The sequence below is a fragment of the Hoplias malabaricus genome, chromosome 10, assembly GCF_029633855.1.
Source record: "Hoplias malabaricus isolate fHopMal1 chromosome 10, fHopMal1.hap1, whole genome shotgun sequence".
Classification (NCBI taxonomy): Eukaryota; Metazoa; Chordata; class Actinopteri; order Characiformes; family Erythrinidae; genus Hoplias; species Hoplias malabaricus.
Window position 1 is genome coordinate 31,476,054 of NC_089809.1, and position 24,904 is coordinate 31,500,957.

The 24,904-nt window shown below is 39.3% G+C and overlaps 1 protein-coding gene across 2 annotated transcripts in view; it reads right to left on the bottom strand.

Moving 5' to 3' along the window:
• bckdhb (branched chain keto acid dehydrogenase E1 subunit beta) overlaps positions 1-24,904 on the bottom strand; it is a 58,266-nt gene that overhangs the window by 31,699 nt on the left and 1,663 nt on the right. For both annotated transcript variants that reach the window (XM_066683275.1, XM_066683277.1), the window contains exons 2-8: positions 23,429-23,506; positions 22,964-23,032; positions 18,248-18,381; positions 16,562-16,717; positions 14,362-14,470; positions 1,872-1,969; positions 289-399 (exon numbers count right to left, since the gene is read on the bottom strand). In XM_066683275.1, coding sequence (XP_066539372.1) covers positions 289-399; positions 1,872-1,969; positions 14,362-14,470; positions 16,562-16,717; positions 18,248-18,381; positions 22,964-23,032; positions 23,429-23,506 — 755 coding nt within the window. The remainder of the gene's footprint in view (positions 1-288; positions 400-1,871; positions 1,970-14,361; positions 14,471-16,561; positions 16,718-18,247; positions 18,382-22,963; positions 23,033-23,428; positions 23,507-24,904) is intronic.

Below are 24,904 nucleotides of genomic sequence, written 5' to 3' on the forward strand. Positions count from 1 at the left end.
AATGTGGTATCTGAAAGTAATTTATGCTGTGTGAGTAAAACAAGCATATGGTTAATGAAACTGTATATACATTTTCAAAATGTGTGTGGCATACAACTGTAGCCTGAACAAAAGTATCTTCTTATTTAGATTTGCAAGCAAAAAGGAAACTAGCATCAGGACAAACCACAGAATATCTGTTTCTAAGAGGGGAAAAAAAAACAAAAACAAGAACTTCTACTGAAGCATTTTACCTCTACAGTTATCAGTTATCATTCAGTTTATGTGTATGGAAAGACTATGCCTTACCTTGCATACAGTCTCTATGTCCCATGGCAAAATAGTCTGCAAGTCAATGACCTCACAAGACACACCAAGCTTTTCCTGTGCCATAGCAGCCACTTCCCTCATTACATGGACCTGCACAGGAGATGAAATATAGGTGACACATGGAAAATAAAAATAAAATATAGATTTTGAAAAATAAGGACTTTTGAAGCAAATAATGGTGAATGCTTTTAAAGTAAAATGTAAATTTAAGTCTGAGAATAGAGAGGCACATCATGTGGTGTTCAGAGATGCACAATGGGTTAAAAAATGTTCTGAAAATTAAATACACTGATATGTGACTAGTTTATTAGCAGCAGTGTGTGCTTATGTTATATCTTTGTGTAAATATTCTTAACATTTCAGTAGCAGTCTGTGTATGTATGAGTGAGCAATAGCAGCTAGCACAGTTCTGTAATACCAAGTGCTAAGTACTCAAACAATCACTCAGTAAGAACTAAAGCTAATCATATTCTAATTATACCAGAATTTTCATATATGCCACATTTTGTTAAATAAAATGCAATATATTCTATTGATTTATGTGAAATATCCTGAGCAAGATTTTTAAACACATTCCTGTACATGCTAAAAATTCAGAATATGTTTGCTCAAAATATGCCACAAAGCTGTTGCTTCAACATCTGTACACAAGAATGTCTTCAAATCTTTGTATTTCTGAATGTTAAAGCACAAAGAGATCTACTTTTACTGTGTTAAATTATTGTACAATAAAAATGCAGAACATAGAAATTCATATGAAAACCCTGACATTCCTTTAACACACACAATCCAGACCTCAGACCTACGTTTGTAATATACATGCATAGTTTGCATTATATAATACATAAAATTGATCAAAAACTGAGACAACACAGGATAGGCCAGAACTGCTTACTTCATGCATTACTGAGCTTAAGCCATGAGGAACTCTTCAGTTTTACTCTAAGTGCTTTAGCACCACAGATTGAGTTAGAGCACTGATGAATAGGAGGTGTAATGAAGTGAGAAAGAGGAGAAAGTGTTAGTTTTTGCCACAAGATTCTATTTCTACTGCTTCAATAGACTTTTTTCCTGTCTTCCTAAAAACACAGGCTTGAAGGAAGCTTTCCCTTTAGCCCCTTACTCCCCTTTGCACTTTGGGAGAAGGTAAATTATGGTGCAAGCAGGATAAACCTGTCAAGTGGGAGAGTAGAGGTTTTGGACACCCAGAGAGCTATTGAAATCATAATCCCATCCTGCACATAGAGGAGATAAGAGGGAGAAAGAATCGGCCAAACAGACGAGGTCTGCTCACACAGAGAAAGGGAATGCAGTTGGTCAGGGAGTGAGGTCAGTGCCGCGTCCAGTGGCTGCATCCCTTGGCGCTCCCCTGCTAAGAAAGCTGAGCTCTTTGATAGAACCTGGTTTTAATCCATGGTTCTGCTTTTTACTTCGAAATGTCACAAAGCTCAGAGTCTAAATTAGAGTCCATTCTGCCTGCTGCACAACTCCACACGTGTTGCTGTGGCTGAGTCAACGAGCGTGAACCCATTTACCCTCATCCTGCCTCTCATGTGGCCTACCTGTGTTCCCCAGGCAACCAGCGTCACGTCACTTCCCTCTTGCACAACCTCAGCCTGTGATAGGGGGATTTGGTATGGTTCAGTGGGAACCTGCTCCACTGCACAAAGAAAACAACAAATGGCACATGAAGGAAAACCAGCTTTAAGAAAACATGGCATAACAAATGTGTCATAGCTCCCATTCTCTTATATCTGAGCATTTATGTTAAAAAATAATGAAGTTTCTTTGACAAAGAGAATAATTCAAAACCACAAGTTGTAATGTCCAATAATGAGAGTGCATGTCAACTGGAAACCTTCATCCAGAAGACAATATAGTATCAAAGCAATGTATCTATTTATTAATATAGGTTTCAGGACAACATCAGTCACTAGATATATACCTCTAGGCCAGTGTTGCTCATTCCTGGTCCTGGGGATCTACCACCCTGGAGATTTTAAATCCAATACACCATGCTCTAATATTCAAATGTCCCTGAAGGCCTTCTTCACTTGGATCAGGCGTCTTTGATTAGAATTGGAGTTAAACTCTGCAGGGTTGTAGATCTCCAGAAACAGAATTGGGCAGCCCTGCTCTAGGCCATATATCAAAGCTACCTTCAATCTTGTCTGAAACAGCAAAGGCCTCCAAAAGAAAAAAGCGACAGTAAACCTATTTAAAGAACCTTTATGTTTTAGTTATATGGCTTAAATAATGACTTAAGAAAATACAAGTTCACTCTTGTTGAAATCAAATATGTACATCAGAGGTGTCAAACAACATCCACGAAAGGCAGGTATGGGTGCAGTTTTTCTTAAGTCAAGCAGAAGCCCCACACTTCTGAAAGTCAAGGTCTATTGATTAGATCCAAAAACAGGTGGAATAAGAAAACCTGCACCCACACCGGCTCTCCGTGGATCTGGTTTGACACCGCTGATGTATATCATGTATTTATAAAAATGCAGGAGTCTGATCTATTTAAATCTGGCTCTACAGCACTCCCCTGAACCACACACTAAAAAATGTAAATATATAAATGACCACACTCCCAGAAACTTGGAGAATGTGATTTTGGGAAATCCTAATTCTTAAAAAAATATATGAATAGAAGTGTACTCATAGTAGATTTATCTTCATTTTCATCTGACAAACCCAGAATTAAATGAGCTTTTGTCTGAGTCACGTTCAACATTATGGCAGTTCTACTCAGTATAATACAGCTCCAGAGAAATCAAGCTATGCATCAAAATGCTGGCTGCTGGCTGCAGAAGCATTACCACTCAAAGATGTCTTATGACCTCTAGTCTCCATATCCAGACAACTGTTTGGTTGACTGCCACTTTCCTTTTCTTGAGGCAAGAAAACCTCAACCATGAACAAGTTTCAGCATTTCCAATCAGAAAAACCACATATATATTCAAGAGTTTCTATAACAAAATCATGACGATTAGACGTTGACATACAGCCCAGGAATTAGACAGGCCTGGCACATTAAGCTTATTTCTCAGAAGTTAATGTTTGCTTTGTGACACTTTCAAAAGCAAAAGAACCCCACTGCGTTTTCACTCATTTAAAAAAAAAAACAAAACTCTGGCACTACACACAGCAGTTTGTGCTATCGTTTTGTAAATATGGATACTAATTAGATAGGGTACGAATTTAATATTTAAGCCTGTGGTAAGGCACTAGCTGTGGTCAAACGGATAAAAACCACAGCACAACTAGTACTCTAGAGCCAAATTCCTTTTATAGCAAGCAACTGGCCACTAAAATTTTTGTGTATATAATATATATAAATCCACAAAAATACAAACAACAAAATATAATTAAAATTATGTAAATGTCACTGGAAACGTTTAATAACGAATAAGATAAACATTTACTGGCCAATGATCTCTACATATCCTCTCTCAATCCCCACTTCAGAGGAAAAAGAAAATATTTTAAAATGTGAATAAATCCCAACTATAAACGTGTAGTAATTGTTTCTGGAATTGGACATGCTTTCACAAATTGTGCAAGTGCCATCCATATGAGAGCCATCTTCTTATTATTTTATTTCATCCATATTTCCACAACAGCCAGAGAGAGAGAGAAGCCCAGACAAGGACAATAGATCAAATGAGCCAATAAGGTAAAAAGAAGCTTAAACAAAAGAGTTGAAAACAGTCTGTAATTAAATATCATTTCGCTGTGAAGATAATTTAGCTTGCAAGTTGAAGTATAAACCCTTAACGACTCATGATAGCTGTGATTAAGAAAATTGATGGCTGAAAGGTAACATTTGTAGCATACAGTATGTGCAAGGGGAGGAGTAGGTTTGGTTTTTGAAGTGTGATCCACTCATACAAAAGAAAGTGTTGAGGGCTGACATGTCTTGTGTAAACAAAATACCATTTTCTCTCCCAAACATATTTTGTCTGAAATCTCCCCAATATTCTACATTCACTTAAGCACGAGATCAATGATGAAAAAATATCCTAGCAATTAAAGACAGTACAGAAATTCAATTTCATTCATTGAAAAATAGTGCTCTAAACTAGGGAAATGTTTTGACTATAAAATTAGGTTCCTGTTGCATTAATTTTAAAATCATTCCAAAGCTCATTTACAGAGATGCACAGCATGTTTAAATTAAGTAGATATTCTCAAAAAGCATTTTGCAAACAAAGTCTTAATTTGACTCCTTTTTTCCACCTCAGAAGATGAGTCAGAAACAAAACTTTTTTGGGTCAACATTGGTTAATTTTTTAAGCTCAAAATTCAGCATCAGCAGATAAAATTTAATATTTATATTTTAATTTTATAATAGACTTGACTGAATTTTACTTTAATGGAAACTTGTCTGTGTTTTCTTATACAGTTAGTGGGTTGGCAGGCACTCCAGATTCCTAAATTGATGTGCAATATTTTCCCCTAAAATATGGCCCCTTTAACACCAGCTGGCAGCCTCATTATTATTTAAATAATATGATATTACATTTTGCAGCTTATTTTGTTCACAATAAGTAATTTATCTCATAACATGTTAGGCACACACTTATGCCTGAAAACATTTTAAATGGCATATTTAACGTGAATTTTGTTATTTTAATGATGAGTGTATTTTTACTCAAACGTACCAGGTAAAACTATACTGCTGCGATATGTAAAATTCTTAATTGTGCCAAGCAGTGGCATAGCTCTCTAAGAGTGTGCACTATCATCAGGATGTTGACTTTAAATCAATATATAAATAACATTTTTTGTGATATTTCTGTCGATACTAATGTAGCCGGGTGGAAAATAAAATAATTATTTTTCCAGAGTGTCTTAATTTGGCAACATGAACACCAACAGGTTACCGGAATTATTTCTGTCAGTGCATGTAAATTATGTTTAAACAGACACTGGCCCTTTAAGAGACCCGACTTATCGCATGATTTGTGCATCTCTCGCGAGAGGTTGTTGTCAGAGCGCATGGTTGCACAGAGTGTATGGTGAGGGAGAAATAGCTCTGCGAGAGGAATCCAGTGGTAATTATTTCATCATTATCTGTGTGCAGACTGGTTAAACATTGTTCCTGTTATGTAGAAGTGACCATATTTGCACATTTGTGAATTAGTTATTTTCATATATGGTTTGGAGTACAAGAGAGAATATTCGGCTAGCGCTCCCATTTCGGAGGTCTTAAATGTTATTGAGGACAACTGTAATAACTATGTAACCTTGATAACAACAATGTAAATCTCCTGTTAAATGTAGGGCTATGTGTAAGCAGTTGTGAGCAGTTCAACTGGGGAAAAGGCTCTGAGATAGCCAAGATGTGAGTGTCTGTTTTGTTTCCTCTGTACATTTATTTGAGGCTCTATGGTTTGGGATTTTTTCACAGTTTTGTATTTCTTTGTTTTACAGTCGTAAATCATTGCCGTATTTATTTTGCCAGTCATTTTGCACTCTAATTATTTGTACTGTATTTTTCAAGTTAAAGTGTGCTCTATGAGGTTGTGATAAATACTCAACTGTACTTAAATATAGTAATTATAAAGAAAATAAGCAAGCAAAACAAGAACGTTACTTTTTGTTTAAGTGACAAGCAAATAAAGAGCCCCAAAGTATTGTGTATGGTGTGTTACCTATCTCACCGCACCACAATTTTGGTACCAGGAGTGAGGTTTGCTTTTTGTTTTGCACTGCTGAGATATAACTATATGGTTTAAAATAAATACGGCAGTGGTGAAGACTTTTTGCAGTGCATCCAGCTGTGGTGGCAAGGTGAGCAGACGTGGTGGGTGGCTTCTTACCGGTGAGGATCAGCTCATCCGTGGTGACATCAGCAGCTGCAGCGTTTCTGGTGTCAAGAAAATTTTGAAGACTGTACATTGTTGGAGGAGTGTCACAGAACTGTATCCTTAAGACTCTGAAACAACGGACTGACATCTACTATTGCAAAATCTCAAGGACTCTCACAGTGAACTGGGCATATAGTAGCTGCCAAATAAAATGTCGCAAGAACCTGGTGATGATGAAGCCCTAGGTCAGCTCAGGCCACAGGAGCAAACCTTTGAAGAAATGCAACATCAGTTGCAAGAGCTTAGTAAGTGGCGAGAAGAAATTCTGTCTCATAGGGCTGGGGTTGGACATGGTTCTACCCGTTCATATATATATATTCCCAGAGAACGTCATATTCAGAGTTTTTGTGGGGAATTTAGCAAGGATGGGAGGTCAGTAGAAGAATTCATCGAAGAAGTGGAAAGGGTTCTCAGAGCCAGAGAGCAGTCACAAGATGAGCAGGTTGATTTCTTAATTTCATTGTTAAAAGGGCCAGCCTTAGAAGAAGTACGGTTGTGTATGGGTGATAAACGTAGCAAACCCAGTGACATTTACAACTTCTTGCAGGATGCGTTTGGGGAGAAGCGCAGTGCTTCTCAGCTCTTCCAGATATTCTATCAACGGAGACAGGCAGAGGGTGAAAACCTCAGAGAATTCTCTCATGCTTTATCACAAATCTTGAAATTAGTCACCAAACAGTCTCCCGCCGCACTGCCCAATGAAAAAACGATTCTCAGAGATCAGTTCATTGAGGGATTGAGGGATACGTCTCTTAGGAGAGAACTCAGAAAATTTGTAAGAGAAAAACCTGAGTCAAGTCTTCTTGAGGTTCGTAATGAGGCTATGTTGTGGTCACTGGAAGACAAGTCCTATGGCCCTCGAGTGGTTAGGCACAGGCAAGTACAGTCAGAAATCACAGACGAGGCAGACTGCTCAGCCATCACTACTCAGGATGAGCATGCAACTGCTTTAGAAGGTATACTTAAAGTAGTATCGCAACAAGAGAGGCGTCTAGCAGAACAAGATCAAGCAATCTCTGAACTTACAAAAGCTGTCAGGAAACTAGCAACACCTGAGGTCCCACAGAGGGTCTGCCGCACTGAGAGCAGACCTAGAACTGCACCAAAGTTTACAGAAGATGGACAGCCCATATGCTTTAGGTGCAATGGGGTGGGTCATATTGCAAAGAAATGTACACAGTGGCGTGATGGGAAGGTGAAAAAGCCTTTGGAGCAGATCACCACTCAGGGAAATGGAAGCCCTCGGTTGCTATGAGCCAAGCAATGCGAGGGGATTCTGTAGGCTCATCTAAAATCAGTCCATCGCGGTGCAGGCTACTAGAGCGGGCAGTGGGAAAATGTCCAGTCATAGAGTTGAGGATCAGGGGTGTGCCAGCATCCTGTTTATTGGATACCGGTAGCCAGGTTAGTACAATTACTGAGAGTTTTTTCAGAGATTGTTTGACGGGTGAAGAGAAAGATGTACATTCTACATCTGGGTGGTTAAGAATCACTGCAGCTAATGGTTTAAACATACCATATCTTGGGTATCTGGAACTAGATGTGGAAACTATGGGGGTAACTCTGTCAGATTGTGGTTTTCTTGTAGTGAAGGACACTCAGAACAACTCATCTGTTCCAGGCCTTATTGGGATGAATATTATCAGTAGATGTAGGCAAATGGTGCGGGCCGAATTTGAAACCACCCTTGATGGCAAACTTGATTCTGACTGGCGGCAAGCTTTTCAGCAGATGCAGACTGTAAATGTGGCAGACAAGGCTACTTTCGCTCGGGTAGCAGGCAAGGAGGTGGTTCATGTGCCAGCTTCATCTGTGTCTAGTGTCATGGCTAGAAGGCTTAGAACTGAGAAGGATGATGGTATTTTGTTACTCTTAGAGCCAGCAAATTCCCTTTTACCAGATGGAGTTATTGTAGTGCCCACTTTAGTGCCATCCCAGAGCCATTTGTTTCCTGTACAGGTCATAAATATGTCTCAAGAAGACGTTTGGTTACGGTCTAGGACTAGGCTAGGCATTCTGTCTTCTGTAGAACAGGTCCAAGCAGATGAGTCATGTGAAGTAACATTCCAAAGAATTTCCACTGACATTGAGCATGTCACACTAGATGTAAATGGAATGCAGCAGCCTGATTGCCCATCGGTTCTAGATAAAGTAAGAGTGGGGGGTACTCCTGAGCAGCAGGGACAGCTTCGTTTACTGCTTGAGAAATATTCCAGCATATTTGCGGTAGAGGATGAAGATTTAGGTTACACTGACAAGGTTCAACATGAAATACATTTGACAGATGATGTGCCCGTAGCGCAGCCATACAGACGTATACCACCCACCCAATATGGAGAGGTCCGAGAGCACATATCCAAACTGCTGAAAAAGGGTGTAATTCAGGAAAGTGTTAGTGCCTATGCTTCACCAATTGTACTTGTACGGAAAACCGATGGTAGTCTCAGGCTGTGTGTGGATTATAGGCGACTTAACTGCAAGACCAAACGTGACGCTTTTCCTTTGCCCAGAATTGACGAGAGTTTTGATGCTCTTAGGGGTGCAAAATTCTTCTCAACAATTGACCTGGCAAGCGGGTATCACCAGGTAGCTATGCATGAGAGGGACAGGCACAAAACTGCATTCATTACACCCTTTGGGTTATACCAATTTTTGAGGATGCCATTTGGGGTTTGCAATGGGCCAGCAACTTTTCAAAGATTAATGCAAGCTACAATGAGTGACTTGATATTCCAGATAATACTGGTCTACCTAGATGACATTTTAGTTTTCTCTCGGACCTTCGTGGAACACCTAGAGAGGCTTGAAGTTGTGTTTAAGCGACTGCAGGAAACTGGTTTGAAGTTGAAATTACAAAAATGCAGTTTCCTTCAGCCTGAGGTGTGTTTCCTTGGCCATCAGGTGTCAGCAAATGGTGTTGGGACGGACCCAAGTAAGGTAGCGGCTGTGAAAAATTGGGAGGTTCCTCAGACGGTCAAGGAATTGCAGTCATTCCTAGGGTTTTGTAGCTACTACAGGCGATTTATTCAAGGATTTTCGAAAGTGGCGGGTCCCTTACATGATTTGGTAAATTCCTGTATAAGGAATGCAAGATGTTCCAAGTCAAATGTGATGTTGCGTTCATTGTGGAATGACGAGTGTCAGGATGTGTTTGAGCAATTGAAAGAGAAACTCACCACCGCTCCTGTGTTGGGGTTTGCAGACTTTACACGTCCTTTTATTCTGGAGACTGACGCCAGCCAAAAAGGCCTTGGTGCTATACTGTATCAGCAGCAAGATAACACAAAAAGGGTTATCGCCTATGCCAGCCGACGGCTCCGTAACGCTGAGAAAAATGACCGCAACTACAGCAGTATGAAGCTTGAGCTTCTGGCCTTGAAATGGGCCATAGCTGAAAAGTTTAGGGGTTACTTGCTGGGCTCAAAGTTTGTGGTTCTCACTGACAATAATCCTCTCTGTCACCTTCATACAGCTAAATTAGGAGCTATAGAACAGAGGTGGCTAGCACAGTTGTCTGTTTTTGATTTTGAAGTGAAGTATCGACCTGGGTACAGTAATATTGCTGCTGTTGCTCTCTCCCGACAGGATTTTGCAGGGGAGCCTGAAACGGATCTTGATGGGGATCCTGATGAAGATTTACGTGGTGGTGTGGCTATCTGTAACTTTGTAAGGCAAGGAACTTCTCTAGATCCAGAGCTCACTTCAGCTGGGATTGAGTGTTGTAGAATACGACAGATACGTGCTTGTGGACCAGAGTTTATTGAAACGAGTGATACACAGGGCTGCACACCTGCACTTCCTGGTTATTCAGTTAAACAGTTGTTAGAGTTTCAGAAATCTGACCCTTCGCTCGAGAGGTTTAGGGGTTTTTGGGAAAGAAGTGAGAAGCCTAGTCATAGGGAGCGACTAGGGTTGAGTAGAGAGGTCAGGAGGATCCTAAAGCAGTGGAAATACATTCGAGAGAGGAATGAGTTGCTGTACCGGGTTATAGATGACCCTCATCATGGGGAATGTTGGCAGTTGCTCATACCTGGTTATTTGAGAGACCAGGTGTTAGAATGTGTGCATGATCAGATGGGGCACCAAGGTATTGAGCGAACACTGAGCTTATTGAGGCAACGTTGTTTCTGGGTGGGGATGTCTGAAGATGTTGAGGTATGGGTGAAAGGGTGTCAGAGGTGCATTCTCACCAAAATGCCGCAGCCAAAGATCCAGGCTCCTGTAAAGGCCTTTTTGGCCTCTAGGCCTCTTGAGGTAGTGGCAGTGGATTTCACTGTGTTGGAACCAGCTTCTGATGGCCGTGAAAATGTCCTGGTGGTTACGGACATTTTCAGTAAATTCACGCAGGCATTTGCCACTAAGGACCAAAAAGCAGATACTACTGCAAAAGTGCTACTTAAAGAGTGGTTTATGAAATATGGAATTCCAGAGAGAATTCACTCCGACCAAGGTCGAAATTTTGAAAGTGAAATCGTGGCCGAGTTGTGTAAGTTGTATGGGGTTAAAAAGTCACGAACCACTCCTTATAGGCCTCAGGGAAATGCACAGTGTGAGAGATATAATCGAACTTTACATGACTTGCTTCGCACCCTCCCTCCAGAAAAGAAAAAACGTTGGCCTGAGTATCTGCCTGAATTGGTTTATGCATACAATGTGACACCACATTCTACCACAGGGTATTCACCTTATTATTTGCTTTTTGGAGTGCAGCCACATTTGCCTGTGGATGCACTTTTGGCTCGTGAAGACTGCATAGACAGTAGGAAGGACTGGCTTGCTGTGCATCAGGAGAGACTTAGGGTGGCGCATGAACGGGCAAAAGAATACTCAGAGCAGAAAGCGGCCGAGAGGATCTCTTTGCAAAATGAGAGAGTGTTTTGTCCCCCCATTGATGTAGGGCAAGTGGTGTACCTTCGTCACAGACCCCCGGGCAGAAATAAGATCCAAGATGCTTGGAGTCCTAATCTGTATAGGGTAGTTGATATTCAGGGTACTACATATACTGTAGAACCTGTGGAGAGTGGCCCAATTAAACGAGTACATAGGACAGAACTGCGTCCATGCAAAACTCCAGTTCCCACGCCTAGGGCTAACAAAGGAGACAATTTGGCTGTTGCGCCAAACTCTGAATCGCTATCTGTTTTTTCAGATAGGGACTTGGTGGTAGTTGAAGAGGTCAACATACCTAATCCTCCTCCCACATCAAAAGTGATTGTTGAGGCTGAAAGGGAGGGTACAAGTTCTGTTGCTGACACTGAGGTTACCAGTGTATGGGAGGCTGATCCAGTAGCCAGTGATTCTCATGTTTTAGGTTTAGAAACTAGTACTCCTGTTCCTGCCATAAGAAGGAGCAAGCGGGTTAATGCTGGGGTCCACACTAATCCTTATCATTTACCCAAATCTACATGTAATGCAGTTGCTGTGGGTACAGATATGCTTTCCCAAGTTTTGACAAACCTGGGCACGGCTTTGTTTGAGAAAGCATTGCAAGAAGCCAGGATGTCTATTTAAAACTAGTATGCAGTCATTGAGGACACTGACGTGTTGCAGGGGAGAATGTAGCCGGGTGGAAAATAAAATAATTATTTTTCCAGAGTGTCTTAATTTGGCAACATGAACACCAACAGGTTACCGGAATTATTTCTGTCAGTGCATGTAAATTATGTTTAAACAGACACTGGCCCTTTAAGAGACCCGACTTATCGCATGATTTGTGCATCTCTCGCGAGAGGTTGTTGTCAGAGCGCATGGTTGCACAGAGTGTATGGTGAGGGAGAAATAGCTCTGCGAGAGGAATCCAGTGGTAATTATTTCATCCTTAAAAACTGATGCATTATCTGTGTGCAGACTGGTTAAACATTGTTCCTGTTATGTAGAAGTGACCATATTTGCACATTTGTGAATTAGTTATTTTCATATATGGTTTGGAGTACAAGAGAGAATATTCGGCTAGCGCTCCCATTTCGGAGGTCTTAAATGTTATTGAGGACAACTGTAATAACTATGTAACCTTGATAACAACAATGTAAATCTCCTGTTAAATGTAGGGCTATGTGTAAGCAGTTGTGAGCAGTTCAACTGGGGAAAAGGCTCTGAGATAGCCAAGATGTGAGTGTCTGTTTTGTTTCCTCTGTACATTTATTTGAGGCTCTATGGTTTGGGATTTTTTCACAGTTTTGTATTTCTTTGTTTTACAGTCGTAAATCATTGCCGTATTTATTTTGCCAGTCATTTTGCACTCTAATTATTTGTACTGTATTTTTCAAGTTAAAGTGTGCTCTATGAGGTTGTGATAAATACTCAACTGTACTTAAATATAGTAATTATAAAGAAAATAAGCAAGCAAAACAAGAACGTTACTTTTTGTTTAAGTGACAAGCAAATAAAGAGCCCCAAAGTATTGTGTATGGTGTGTTACCTATCTCACCGCACCACACTAATAAAACCACATCATTATCAGAAACATCTACAATACACCAATGGCTCTACTATTGTTCCACAACAACTAGAAAACTAAAATGAACCGTTACTCTGTATATTATGCAACACTGATCACTCCAGTTACTCATCTATCTGGCCTGTCAATAGAGAAAACAATCTGTAGACCAGATAGGCACGTGGCACATCCATGATTGTTCCACTTTATATAGTCCCCTAAATTAAAAACTGCAATGCAGGAAATGATAATGCCACTGCAGACAAGGTTTTTGAGCTTTAATGTGTATAAAATTCAGATGAAAGATTACAGCAATATGACATACTTGAAGTAGAAGATTATAAAAATGCCCAAAAGCTCAGGAGGCTTAAAGTCTCTAAAGAGATTCAAGTTTAGGCTCATTTTTCAAATGGTTTGTACTAATACAAAATATTCACTCATATTCAGGCTTTTATATCCAACTTCAAAAGAAAATCCCACCCGCACCCCATTTTTGAGTTTAATAGGTATGTGTTTGTGCTTGGAATAACCTATCATTCATGCCCTATTTGAAGCAATACAACACATCCCTTACAATGTGTGTCCAACATCTTAAAATAAATGACAGAATCTTTTAATGTCATCTTATTATTATTATTCATCATCATGATGATTGAATCAAGTCCACTTGCCTTTGCACTTCTGCAAGGCAATAAGCATTTCAGACTTCTGATTTCTAATTGTCTGACTTACCCATCCCCCCAAAACAGTTCAGCTGGTAACCAATCACGGCCTGGGGACTATGTATGTTACGTCTGAGTGAGTAATATTTGTTTAAATATGTGCCAATCACTAACACTTGAGTTAAAAATCACTCAATGCTTTGCGTCCACACCTTATGCCATGGTCTGATGCGCACCTCCCCAGAGGTTGTGAGAGATGCAGACTACAACAACAGTTATTGGTCTGCAGTTGGACAAACATGGATCAAGCTTAGGAAACATTAAATAAAAAAATATGTCTGGAAAAGTCTGAACAGGAGAACTCCTGTTCGCCAAACTACAAATACTGCCAGATGGCAGAAAGTTCATTGTAAAAGATTTCCACAAAAATTGGTATGGACATCACAGAATGTATAAAGAGGTGGAAGAACCTGACAGACACTCTTCTCTAGAAATATCACACTAAACATACCATGTCTGTTCTTAGCACGAGTCCTCTAAAATGTAACCTTTAAAAACATTCTTACCATGTAAGATGACTTCAGATTCTCTCACAGAAAACCCTCTTTCTGTCACAGAAGTACTACAGGAGTGCTATAGCACATGATCAGGATCAAAATGTACATACATTTGCCTGTTCTATCATGCAAATAAAAACCTTGTTATATCACATCTGTGTGTTTGGGGAGGTTGTGGTTACTCTGGACAAGACCTATTGAATATGTACTTTTGCTCCGAAATACAATAATTTATCTGCTTGAAAGTTTTTAAATTTGTCTTAAAAGAAACGTGTGAATCAGAATATGTAGAGCATGACTGACATTACCCCGAGCACCCATGTAAATACACTGTTAACCCCAACAATAGGTGCTTTTCTTTTTTATTATTATTAATATTTTATTCTGTATATGAGGTTCTAAATTTAAAACTTAAATCATGGAAATAAAAGGAGGTAAAGTAGCCCAAGTGTCTATTCAGTTTAAACCCTGAATGATCATTGTGCTGTATGGACATAGAATGCTTAAAGCTTTTGAGAACCAACCTGCTGCTCTGTACAGGATCTTGGGCTCAAAGAAGATACATGGGTTCTTATCAGCGATGCAGGACAAAAGCAGTCCTTTGGCCTGGATTGGACCTCTAGGCACAACAACCTGTGAAAAAAATTAGATGTTAGACTGACAAAGAAGTGATTATCTTGGCTCACCATTTGTTAGCTCTCCAGTGTGTTTTCACACTGGAAACAGATCTAATGTGCTTACTAAACCCTAGTGTCACTAAATAAGTAAAAGGGGGGAAAATAAATAAATAAATGAAAAGAAATTGAAATAAAAAAAGTCTCAGTCAGACAGGCTAGGCTTTCCCTCCCTCTCTGTCATGTTTCTCTAACATGACCAAGAGCCCTCCAAATGTTGAACATATTGCTTTATTCCTGTTATATAGGTGGGTAAAAGTGACTTAGTTTTGCTATTTTAAATTATTTAGGTAGAACTGATCTGATCATGATTTTTCCCCCCTGATCCTAGCATTTAGAATCTACAGATAGAATTCTGATCCAATATTTAAATTTTCCTACATAGTACTGTTTTTTTTTAACATAGCAAAAAATGGGTGTCTTCACAAACCGCTCACATGTATTTCACCAGCAGCATTGCTGTAGTAAAAATGTAACGTTTAAAAATTAGTAATAAAATCCCAGTAACACTTTAGTGCTTGAGTAGCTTAATATTCACAGTCACAACAAAAAACCACACTTCCGCTCAGTTCAGCAGAGTTACTGCTGCCACTTCAGACTTTTATGAAAACTCTTTTAATGTGAAATGCCGGATGTAGGAAATTGAGACATGATGACGCTCAACTACTGTTGCCAACAGAATCAGATCACAACAACATTTACCAAGTGCTACATTTTAGAAACACCAGTGCTGAAGGGAATATTCTCTTTGGTCACGACTGGCTCAAGGAGGAGGGAGTGTGACTTTGTCGCCTAGTGGATATGGAGGATCGAGCTCAATAAGACTGATACAGATTAAAAAAGTAAATAAAATAATAATGCTGTGATAGGCTCTACTACCAATCTCAGATTGGGACATCCCTAGTAGGAACACATTCTAAATCCTAGTGAGCGCTTCCTGCACAAAAGTAAGCGCTGAAAAAGTGATTAAGAATTTTCTGTGGTAATTCAAACTTACAGAGAAGTTTAACTTTAGCCAAGATCAAACCATCATTGTTCCCCATAACCACACCACTTTCAAAGGTGTGAAGCTTCTGAACATAAACAAATCAGAGAGAACTGTAGTTCGATAGACGATACATTTAATGCCACATTTGTTTTTGTGATATGAAGAAATGCAGAGTGAAACAAGATAAATATAAATGTATTAACAAATTTAGTATGCAAACAAATTTAACACAAGTCAGAGTTAACCTCTTGGGGGGAAGGGAAAAAAAACCCACACAATAAAAAGAGACCAGTTTGATATTTAAGAACTAACAAAAGTGCTGACATTTTAAACTCTCGGAATCAGTGGAGGACAGTCATTAAATGCCAGGCTGTAATTATATTATCTGTCAAATAATGCCTAAAAACTGGCTCAAAACAGGTTATAGAGCCTAATATTGATCCACATTCAGCACATCCTTAACTTTGTGTGACTGTATTCTCAGGAACATATGGTTTTCTGGAGGCTCATAGTTACAAAGAGTGCTTTATAATACTTCACAAACAACAGATAAAATTTGTAAGTCTGAACATGCATTTTCAAAAACAGATATTAAAAGCAAACAATCAAACTGGATACTTTACACAGCAATAAAAATAATCTTTGTTATGGTGGCTTGATTTTCCAAATCAATGGAATTCCAAAGCTGCTATTCACTCCCTGGTTAAGACTTTCCAGACGTGCCATAGCCTAACAGCTACCACTCTAATGTCAAAAAAGTCCTTGGTGTGCATACAAGCCTGTTTACATTAATTCCAGTGAGGCAAAGTTAGGTCTAATGTGGCTAAGAATTAACCACAGCTTTGGCCTTCAATTGCAGCCCCAATTTCCCAATTCGTTTCCACTTCCTGTTTCACATCCCATTTTCCATTATTTGCAGACCCATGGCCGCTTTGATAAATCTCTCCTTTATATTATATGAGGTTAGAAGTGTTTACTTTAGAAAAGACATTAGTGGGACAGCTCACGGAAGCAGAACTATAATGAGCAGCTTTTCTATTCCATGTTTTTTTTAAAGCTTACCTTAATGCCCGGGCAGTGAACAAAGAAGGCTTCTGGACTCTGCGAGTGGTAGAGAGAGCCGTGCCCCACACATCCCCACGGTGCACGGATGGTGAGGTTTCCACAGTCGAAAAGGTTACCTGAACGGTATCTGTACTTGGCAGCTTCATTTACAATCTTGAAAAGGAGCATTAGTAAGAAAATATTATTATTAACATCTTTAGGAATATTGTTTAGTAGTACATTTGATTGAAACTAGAGGTGGGCGGATCGATCAAAATATAGATACCAACGCCGGTATTGAACAATACTTGCATAAAAAGTTCGATACTCAAGCTTTTTTTTCTCTCCCGCTGCTGCTCACACGGATTCAAACTGTACTTTCTGTCTGTGTGTGACTCAGCGAAGAGTAGCGCAGAGCAGCGCGCCCCCCACCCCCCCGGGTGCCCCGTCTACTGTCACGTACCCCATCTTTTGCTGTTGCACCGTCACATGGCAAAGAGTAGCGGTATCTGTATTGATATCAGCGATACTGGCCCTGTATTTACTTGGTATCGGATCGATACCAAATTTCCTGGTATCGCCCACCTCTAATTGAAACTATCAGTACAAGCATTTGCCTGTTAGGATGGCTGAACCCCATAAACCATAAATTGTTTTTTCTTTCTTTTAAAAAAAGAGATTTATTATGTATAAAGAATTGGCTCAGAAGCTGAAATTACACTAACTTGGGTTTAAACATACATTTCTTACAATAAAATTTTGGGTATAAAGCAACTTTTGATTCAGAGGAAAATAATTATCAAAGGTCCATTCAGTAAATAAAAGAAAAAAAACAATGGACAACAATAATGCCTATACTTTTCAAAATGACACTGTTCCAGTCTCCTGTGTGGCACCTTTTTCCTTCTTGACAGAACTCAGTCTTTGCTATCACTCAGGCAGCAAGATTCACTATGGTAAAATATTCACCCATTATCACATTTGATATTCTCTGTTGCCTTGACGAAGGTGCAAAACCTCATTCATCTTCAGTGAGGAGAAGACGTGCAGGGCTCAGCACCAGGCAGCACAATCCCTGTGTTATCCCTGCAAGGCTGCCAGCTAACGGCACATTTATCTTTACAAGGTAAACTATTTCTAGGTTTCTGGCACTGCATTTCTAGAGAAAAATTATTTCGTTGAGTTTTGTATGAGTTGGTAATCTTCAATCAGTAGAGGCTTAATAGAAGAAGAAGAAGAAACATCTTTATTTATACTCTTAGGGAAATTGCTTCTCTGCATTTATTCCATCTGTGTTAGTGAACACACAAACACACAAGTGAGCAATTCATCACACACTAGGGGCAGTGAACACACACATAACAAGAGCAGGGGGCTGCCAATCACCTCAGCAGCCGGGGAAGCAGTTTGGGGGTTAGGGGCCTTGCTCAAGGGCACTTGCTTCTCTAACATCAAGGCTGCCCCCATTTATGTTATAGATTATCATAAATTCTGAAAGTTAAACATTAATATAGCACTTCTACCTACAAGAATGCAACCTTCTAACTGTTTAGAATGAATTTGCTCATAAATGTGTACATTAAATAAAACTGAAAGCTTCTGTAATACAAACAAGTTTGACCTTGTTTCAGTAAATGTCATAAAACATTAAATAAAAATGAAAGCCTTCCTTTACAAAGCGCTTTTCAAACACAGTATACTCACTTGATCAAAAGCTGGGAAGATATAATCAGCAAACTGAATCTCTGCGATGGCAGTTGCCCCTGTGACAGCTACACCGATTCCAAATCCTACAATGCCTTGCTCACACAAAGGAGTATTAAACACACGGTCTTTTCCTGGTGAAAAAAAACAAGAGAGAAAACCTCAGGAGTTAATAATAGCTGATGGTACCACTTGTCTAAATGTGTTTTCTTTACATGTAAAATAGGTGCTAGTATGCCACAGAAGAGACATAAGACAGGTCAAATTATTTAACAAAATGCACCTGAGTTTTTTTTTAAACCACATTAATATTCTCCCCTTCTACCTCATAATCCATCAAAAATGCTCATGAATCAGACTACAGTTATGGCTAGATATTGTAATTATTCAAGCTACCTGGTAAACCATTTCTCTATTCTAGTCTTCTTCATTAAACATCTGAAACCTTTGTCCTACATATCATTCAAATATTATTTATAGGAATATTTGACATGACGGATACCTTAAAGGAACACTATGCAGTATTTCTACCTTAAAATTACAGCTTCTAAAAAATTATTGTAATGTTTCACGGAGCTGTAATGGGGGGAACAGAGCCTCTGTTGCAGCTACGCTGGGTCCTCTTCTGGTTTACTGCACTAAGCAACTTCTGAATCAAGGGGTGGAGGTCTCTCGCGAGAAATGGTTAACGATTAACAACACATAGCTCACAGGCGGGCAGATGCCTAGCTAAAAAAAAAATCTAGCTCTGTATTACCAGTATGGACATTATATGTCAGAGAGAGTGAGAGAGAATGAGAATTAATGAGCTGCCATACATAAGTTAATACTGGACTGAATTTACACAGTAGCGTGAGCTAAAACAGACATGAGGACACAAGTTGGAGCAGTAAGTATTTGTTGCCATTTTTCATGTGTTGCAGGGTTGGTGATAGTGATAGTTTTGGTGATAGAAGTGATAGTTTTGCTGACGAAAGTGTTATAATTCATTTTTAAGAGTTACTGAGTAGTGAGCCAGGGTTTGCAGCTGCTAATTTTAGCCAGATTAGCTCACTTTTTCACGTTACACATCGATTCTGGTAATAAGTGCTTTTTGCCGGTTGCTATGTGGATTAAATGACTGAAGTTACACTTTGTGTCAGTGGAAGCCAAGCTTTGTTGAGGACAGTATTATAATCCGGTTTTGAGAGTTACTGATGAACGAGGGTGCCTGCTTACATTAGCCGGATTAGCTCGGTTTTTAGCATTGGACATTCTGGTAATATGTGTTTACTTTCAGTTGCTATGGTTATAATAGCTAGTGTACCAACAAAGTTGCACTTTATGGTTGCAATAACATGGTCCAGTGTGTATTATGAGCGATATATGGGTTTTGTCATGTACCCATTCCCCCAGCTCAAAATCAGCTGGAGCCCCAGAGCCGTTTGCTACTTGTGTAAACATCACTCGATGAGTGAGTGAGTAAAAGTGAGAGACGTGTGTGCTTATCTGTGAATGAGAGAGAGAGAGAGAGAGAGAGAGAGCGAGCTGGTTATATTTGAGTTAGTGAGCGAGCAAAGGAGGGAGAGAGAGAGAGAGAGATGTTTGAGAGACTTGATTTCACAACAATCCTGTAAATGTGAATTACACTCAGCAGCAGGTAGGGGGTGCTCAGGAGACCAAAAAAAGGCAATTCTTACATTGTATTCCTTTAAATTGGTCATTATACAAAGGAAAAGAAGTTAAATGTTGATGAAGGATGGAAGAAAATTTAATCTGGTTGATTTTTCAGAATTCCAGTCCACTCCAAATGCCATGTCTCCATTAACACAGGCCTGTAAATCAATCTTCCTGCTTTGGCTGGAAATTATACTAACCATTGAGCACAAGATTCCATTTACCAATATGGTGATTTCAGAGATAATGCAATGGTTCCTGGCTGGCGTTTACAATCGATTTCACAGAGAGAATAATTTTAAATGGATTGGCTTGTGGAGAAATCACAGCTGAAAATGTGGATTTCAGGTGGACAGCAGTGGCACTAAGTAATGCTCAGCAAAGTGTGAGTGTGTATGTGTGTGCACATCTATGTGCGTCACTCGTGCAGGTAGCCATTGATGTGCCATCTCTTCTGTCTAACAAGATGGCATGGAAAATAATGATTCCCTGCAAAAGGTCAACACCTCTGACGTCAATGAAAACAAAAAGCAGAGAGAGAGAGAGAGAGAGAGAGAGATGAAGAGGGAGTCACAGAGTACCTAACTTGTGTTTATTTTAACTACAAGTTGCTAAGCAATCCATGAATCACCTCATGTTTGTCCAGCAATGTGAATATAATCATGTTAATGGAAGCAAGCAGAAAATATCAAATGGCTATTAATATCTAAAGTGAGAAGTAGACATTTGAACATAATACCAACATGATATTGCAAATTCATAATGTCTTTTATATATATTTTTATTTTTTTTAAACATACATACACATCTATAAAATGTATTGGAGTTCTATACATGGTCAGTGTCTAAAATAGAAATATTTATAAAAGAAAATTAAAATTCCAGTTTTAGATAACGAGAGACATGTTTATCATCAAAAGTTGAATCAGTATTAGTGGGAGGATGGATCTTATGATACTCAACAGCATGAAGGTGCTGCCATCTTGTGTTAAAGGAAACACATTTTGAAAAACACATGGTTTCACAAGTGTTTAGGTGCCTAAAGTGCCTACAAACCAATAAATTTGGAAAGGACAAAATCATTTTTTATTGTGGTCTGTTAAAAAACACAGATTTGAACAAGCTCTTCAGATAAGTCACCCCTTATGATGTCAGTTGGTGACTTATCTGTTTTGTTTCATCCCCATTCAATTATCTCTACCTACCGCACTGGACTTAATTACAGACCCATTCCAAAAAATTAGAATATCATGGAAAAGTTGATTTCAAAACCCATGAAAACAGGATTTCAAAAAATTAGAATACTGTGGAAAAATCAGCCCAAACTACTTCTCAGGTTTTGCTGAAAAAAAAAGAAATTAGGATCACATCAAATCAATCAAAATAAGGTATTTTCAAAATGATATGTCAATCTTCAATACTTGGTTGGGAATCCCTTTGCTTTCACTGCCTCGATGTGATGTGGCATTGAGGAAATCAGCCTGTGGCATTGCCTAGGAGTTATGGAAGCCCAGATTTCCTTGATGCTTGCTGTCAGCTCTTCTTTGTGGTTGGGTCTGGTGGCCATCATTTTCCTATTGAGAATACCCCATAGATTCTCAATGGTGTTTAGGTCCGGTGAGTTGGCTGGCCAGTCAACCACTGTGATGGCAGGTGCATCAAACCAGGCTTTGGTGCTTCTAGCGGCATGGGCAGGAGCCAGGTCCTGCTGGAAGATGAAATCAGCATCTCCGTACAGATCCTCAGCAGAAGGAATCATGCAGTCCTCTAAAACATTCTGGTAAACTGTTGCGGTGACCTTGGATTTAAGAAAGCAGAGTTTACCAACACCTGCACCAGACATGGCATCCCAAATCATGACTGACTGGATATTTCACACTGGACTTCAAGCATTTTGGGTTCTGTTCCTCACCAGTCTTCCTCCAAACACTTGGACCTTGATTCCTGAATGAAAGGGACACTACTTTCATCGGAAAAGAGGACCTTGGACCACTGTCCTATCTCCTTGGCCCAGCTGAGACGCTTCGTACGTTGGCTGAGGTTCAGAAGTGGCTTGACCAGAGAAAGCCAACTCCCTGATGCGCCTGAATGTGGTGGTTTTTGAAGCTGTGACTCCTGCCTCATTCCACTCTTTCTGGATCTCTGCCAGATTCTTGAATTTTCTCTTTTTGAAAATCCGCTGAAGCCCACTGTCATCTCTTTTGCTGGTGCATCTTCTCCTGCCACATTTTGTCCTTCCATTAGACTTTCCATTGATATGCTTGGACACAGCACTCTGAACAGCCAGCCTCCTTAGCTATGATCTTTTGTGGCTTACCCATCCCATGGAGGGTGTCAATGATGGTCTTCTGGACAGTTATGTCTGCAGTCTTCCCCATATTGAACCGAACTGAGACAATAAAACCAAACTGAAGCAATTTAATGACACATGGGGAAACCTGGGCAGGTGATTTGAGTTTAGTAGATGATTAGTGTGTCACACTCAGTTTAAAACATTCATGTGCTGCAAAATTTGGGCTGATTTCTCCGCAGTATTTCAATTTTTCGAAATCCTGTTTTCATGGGTTTTGGAGCTGGAAGCCCAAATTATGTGAAAATAAACAAATAAATACTGGAAGTCGTTTACATTGTCGGCCCTGAATCTACAACCTATGAAAGTTTAACTTTTTGAATGGAATTATGGAAATTAATAAATTTTTCCATGATATTCTTTTTGGAATGGGTCTGTAATGTGAGAACATAATGATGGGGTTAAACCAATAATTGAAAGAATTTATGGATTAATTATTGAATAAATATAAAAAAAAACAGAATGAGGCATAAGAGAAGTAATCCCCAAAAAACAGAGAAACAATACAAAAATTATTAAACAGCAAAAACTGTAACTTGACGTTGGTGTGAACAGTGTCTCATTATCATTTAAAAGGAAAGGATGGTGTTAACTTGTAGAAAAGAGTTATAATACGTCACCCTCTGAAATTTGTACATAAAACATCTATGAAACTGAGCTGAGGCTTTCAATTGCATGCAAGCAAATTTTAAAAAGAGAGGCAAACTTACCATATTTGTCCCGGAGGCCAACAGTGCATCGGAATACTCCTCCGAAGGCCACATCCTCCCCAAAAATTACTTTGAACAGAAACAAATGTCAATGTACAAGCTATATCATGTGTAAAATATTCCTTTGTATTTTTATAACAGCAAAGGAAGCAGAAATAACACAAAAGTGGTTGCTACAATTTTTGAGAGAAGCTGCCTGGATTTCAAGTGCAAACAGCCATGCTTTCAAATTTCCTTTCAGACAGCTCCTCTAAAAGCTATGTTTGCCAGAGTTCTCATAAATGCTTATTTTTTCCCCATAAAAACCAAAAACACTAAGGATGTGTAGTGACCTTTTGCACTTCAAAATGTAACACTAATCTCAATTTTTTAATGGATTTCTGGGAGCAGTAATAATCACAATCCTGTAGCAGTGCCTTCAGAAATATTTTATAAGAAAAGAAAAACAGACACCGTCTTTCATACCTGCTGTGGGATCATTTGCAAGCGTGTTGTCTAAGGCACTTGTTACAGACTGGAACAAGTTCATCTTTGTTGTGGGGCCTAGAGAGAATGAATATAAAATCCATTACCATATTGACAAATGTAAACAAGTATTAAAAATTGAGTAATAGTAAAAGTTTAATACTAAGACAGTGGTGCATGAAGTGGGCAGCACAGCAGGGAGTGTTGCTCTCACAAGCTCAAGGATCCTGGAGTTGTGGGTTTGAGCTCTGCCTCGAGTAACTGTGAGGAGTTTAGAGTGTTCTCTCAGTGTCTGTGTGGGTTTTCGCTGGGTGCTTCAGTTTCCACCCAAAGTGCAAACAACACATGCAGGTAGGTGGACTGGCTATTCAAAGTGTCCATAGGTTTGTGTGTGTGTGTGTGTGTGTGTGTGTGTGTGTGTGTGGTTCCCTGGTGCCACATCCAGGGTGTGTACCAGTGCTTCAGGCTAAGATCTGGACCCAGTGGAACCCTAAACTGGATAATAAAGTGTTTACAGGAAATGGATGAATTAATAAATTAATGGATGGATAAATGGACAGACCAATGGATGAATGAAATGGATAAATGCAGTGACACATTAAGCCAAAAATGTCAACAAAACCAAAATAAGACTCAATGGTCGGGGGGTTTCTGTTTGTATTCATGCCAAGTGGCAACCTTCCAAAGTCCAAAATGTCTAGAAACATTATGGTTATTATTTAGTTTGTCCCTTTTGCTCCATTAATAGCTGATTTTGTTCTCCAAAGGCTTTTGAAAATGTGGTTTTAACATTCCTGTCAGGATTTGATTGCATTCAACAGATTCTGTCACAAGAGCATCATTTAGGTCACAAACTGATATTAGATGGGTAGAGTTGGCTCACAAATGCCAGTTCAGTTCATCTAAGCCACTGGATTGTGCTCCATCACTTCAGAGAATGCAATGCACCATTCACTAATAAGAGGCATCTACAAACCTTTGGATACAGGGTACTTTATATATTATATATTTATACTAATTCTAATTTGTTGGAAAATATGGCTTGTGTTATTGTATTATTATTATTATTATTATTTACATTCTGTTAAAATGTCATTGTAGCATTAAAGATAGTTTGAAATAACGAATGTCTCTGTTTACTGCTGTTTAAAACTTAAGGTGTTTCTCTTATTAATCAAATAACTCCTATACACAGACAACAACAATATTCATTAGTTCTTTTGTAACCTCTTCATTTTGTGCAGGGTCATAGTGCATCCAGAGACTATCCAGAATCATTCGTGAACCCACCCTGGACAGGACACCTGTCCATCACAGGACGACAGGCTCACTCATGTAATTACTCAGACCTACATGCAATTTCACACAGCCAAGCCTAACAATGTGTGAAAAAACTGAAGAATGATGGAAAAAAGAGGAATGTTAGGCACATTTCACACATTTGACGTTAGTCAAACTGCTGATACCAGTCCAGGC